Here is a 2172-nt window from a genome sequence, read left to right as displayed (position 1 = left end):
TACGCTACTTGTTTCTCCAGATTCTGCCTCAGCATTCTTGCTCCATCCCTTCTCCCTGACACCCGTCCCTTCGTCATGCCCACCATCCCTGGGACGTGCCAAGCAGAGGAGGAGAGGAAAGAATTGAACAGACAGGAAAGAAAAGTCGTGGTTTCCCTTGGCAGTCAGTGCTCTGGCTCAGAGCTTCTCGTCTTCTTTCGGTCCAATTATCAATTATTTTTCCTCCTCACGCCCCTCCCCGATCCCCAGAGGCTAGCACCAATCGTCGTCCTCCGTCTCACTGTAGGGTTCATGCAGGCCCTTGCGGGGACCCCGAGGATGCCCGGCTGGAGGGGGGACCTTGTGAGGCCCGGTGTGTGGGGGTCCGTGGAGATGCGTGGAAGGCGATGAAGATCGGTAGCCATTGGGCAGACGGCGCTGGGCGGCAGGCTGAACCTGGCCCTGAACTGGCCCGGTCAGGGCGGTGGTGGGGGGAGGCGCGTGGTGGGCAGTCCTTGGTGAGGTGCGACTGGGCTGAGAGTGGGGGTTGTTTACGGGGTGCGGCTGCGGTGGAGGGATGGGGTGGGGGTTATGCGGCTGTGGCTGCGTGGGAGGTGGCAGTGGGTGGTTGACCAGGGCATGAGGGTGGGGGTTGCCACCCTGCATGGGGTTTGGCTCATAGGCAGGAGGTTCATGGTGGGGCTCATAGTCCTGGTAGTCCTGGTTGTAGAAGCAGCCGTCCCCTTCCATGGAGCCCCCTCCTCCACCTGTGTCCCCCCAGCGAGGCGGGGGATGATGACCCTGGCGGGGTGTACCGTGGTGGGCCAGTGGGAGGCCAGCGGGGGGCGGGCCCTGGCCTTGGGGAGGTTCTGGAGAAAAGCGGCGAGGGGCCGGGGCTGGGGGTCTGCCCTGCGGCCCCCCAGGAGGGGTGGGCATGGCCTTACGGACTACGGGGGAGTACGTAACATGGGGCCGGGGCGTTGCCGGGGTCTGAGGCAACTGTCGGCGGCCTCGGCGTGGCGTACTGGTCCCCGAGGTTGAGGGGACAGGACTTCCGCTGACCGAACTACTGCCCTACACAAAAAGTGAAATAAAGCAAATAAAAAGAACGAACCACAAATTCAACGACAAAACATGTAGAATAAAGTAGAGGATGGGAAAGATAGAGCGTGGAACAAATAGAGAGGGAAAGAAGGGGATGCGAGGTAGAGAGAAAGCGAGAGAGTCCAGAGAGGAGAAGCGAGGAAAAGGACAAGAACAAGAACCACAGCAACGATAAGAATAAAAGCACCAGTCATCATGTAAGTGGAGGAGAGACAGGCAGAAATAAAAGGCATCAAAAAGGAGCAGAGCAGAGGATGGGGATAAAAAAGATGAGATTCCACACAGCAGCATACATAGAGAAGCAACATGTCACGCAGAGGAAAGAAAACAAAAGACGACAGGAGAAAAGAAGGGTAAAGGGTTGATTTCCAGACCAACAAATGTAGAACAGGGTAAATATGGCAACTAAACATACATAAATTGTGTTTGAAATCATTTTTGAGTCAGCTGTGTGGGCAACATGTCAAAAAAAGTTCATTTGTTTTAGAGCAACAATTCAAATGGGAACAGCCAAACCTCTCCACCTGGAGAGAGTTGGTCTTCCTTGGCGGTATTTTTCAAGTTATAAAAAATGTGCATCACAAAAGTTTTTGAGCAAAAAAAAGAGCATTTAGATCTGAAATGTTGTAGATAATGTGTTTGGGGGGAAAAAGGATGCCATAAAGGGAAACGTAGTGGGAGGAACATAACAGAACACCGGCGCTCTAAACACACTCAGGCAGCTAGAGACAGTAAGGTTCTCAAATATACATCATTATGCATATTTGTTGGGTCGTTGGTGATTTGGTAACAGAGACTTTGTTTAACAAACATTTTTACTCGTGTTTGCATTATTATACCCACAATAATGCATATGTTTGCGTGAACGTGGGAAAACATATATATACACATGTACATCAAGGGGAACTTTGCCATTTTATCACATTTCTGATAAAGAAAAACACATCTTAGCCTCTGATTTGATGGCGGCGGCAGCAGCAGCAAACGGTCCAGACGACGCTGATTTCAGCTATTGTTAAATCAAGCAGTAGCTTTCTGGCGGGGCTGAGTTTGTGGTACTTTGTAAGAGCGTTCTCAGAAGAAAAAAAA

General features: G+C 51.7%; 1 protein-coding gene across 1 annotated transcript in view; it reads right to left on the bottom strand.

Moving 5' to 3' along the window:
* Positions 1-252: 252 nt before the first annotated feature.
* LOC103373297 (voltage-dependent P/Q-type calcium channel subunit alpha-1A-like) overlaps positions 253-2172 on the bottom strand; it is a 28947-nt gene continuing 27027 nt past the window's right edge. The window contains exon 22 of the mRNA XM_008303147.1: positions 253-1053. Within this exon, the coding sequence (XP_008301369.1) occupies positions 253-1053 (801 nt within the window). The remainder of the gene's footprint in view (positions 1054-2172) is intronic.

This window comes from Stegastes partitus, unplaced genomic scaffold, assembly GCF_000690725.1.
Source record: "Stegastes partitus isolate 25-593 unplaced genomic scaffold, Stegastes_partitus-1.0.2 Scaffold1946, whole genome shotgun sequence".
Classification (NCBI taxonomy): domain Eukaryota; kingdom Metazoa; phylum Chordata; class Actinopteri; family Pomacentridae; genus Stegastes; species Stegastes partitus.
The sequence above is the reverse complement of the archived record's forward strand: the minus strand, read 5'-3'. Positions and strand labels throughout refer to the sequence as shown.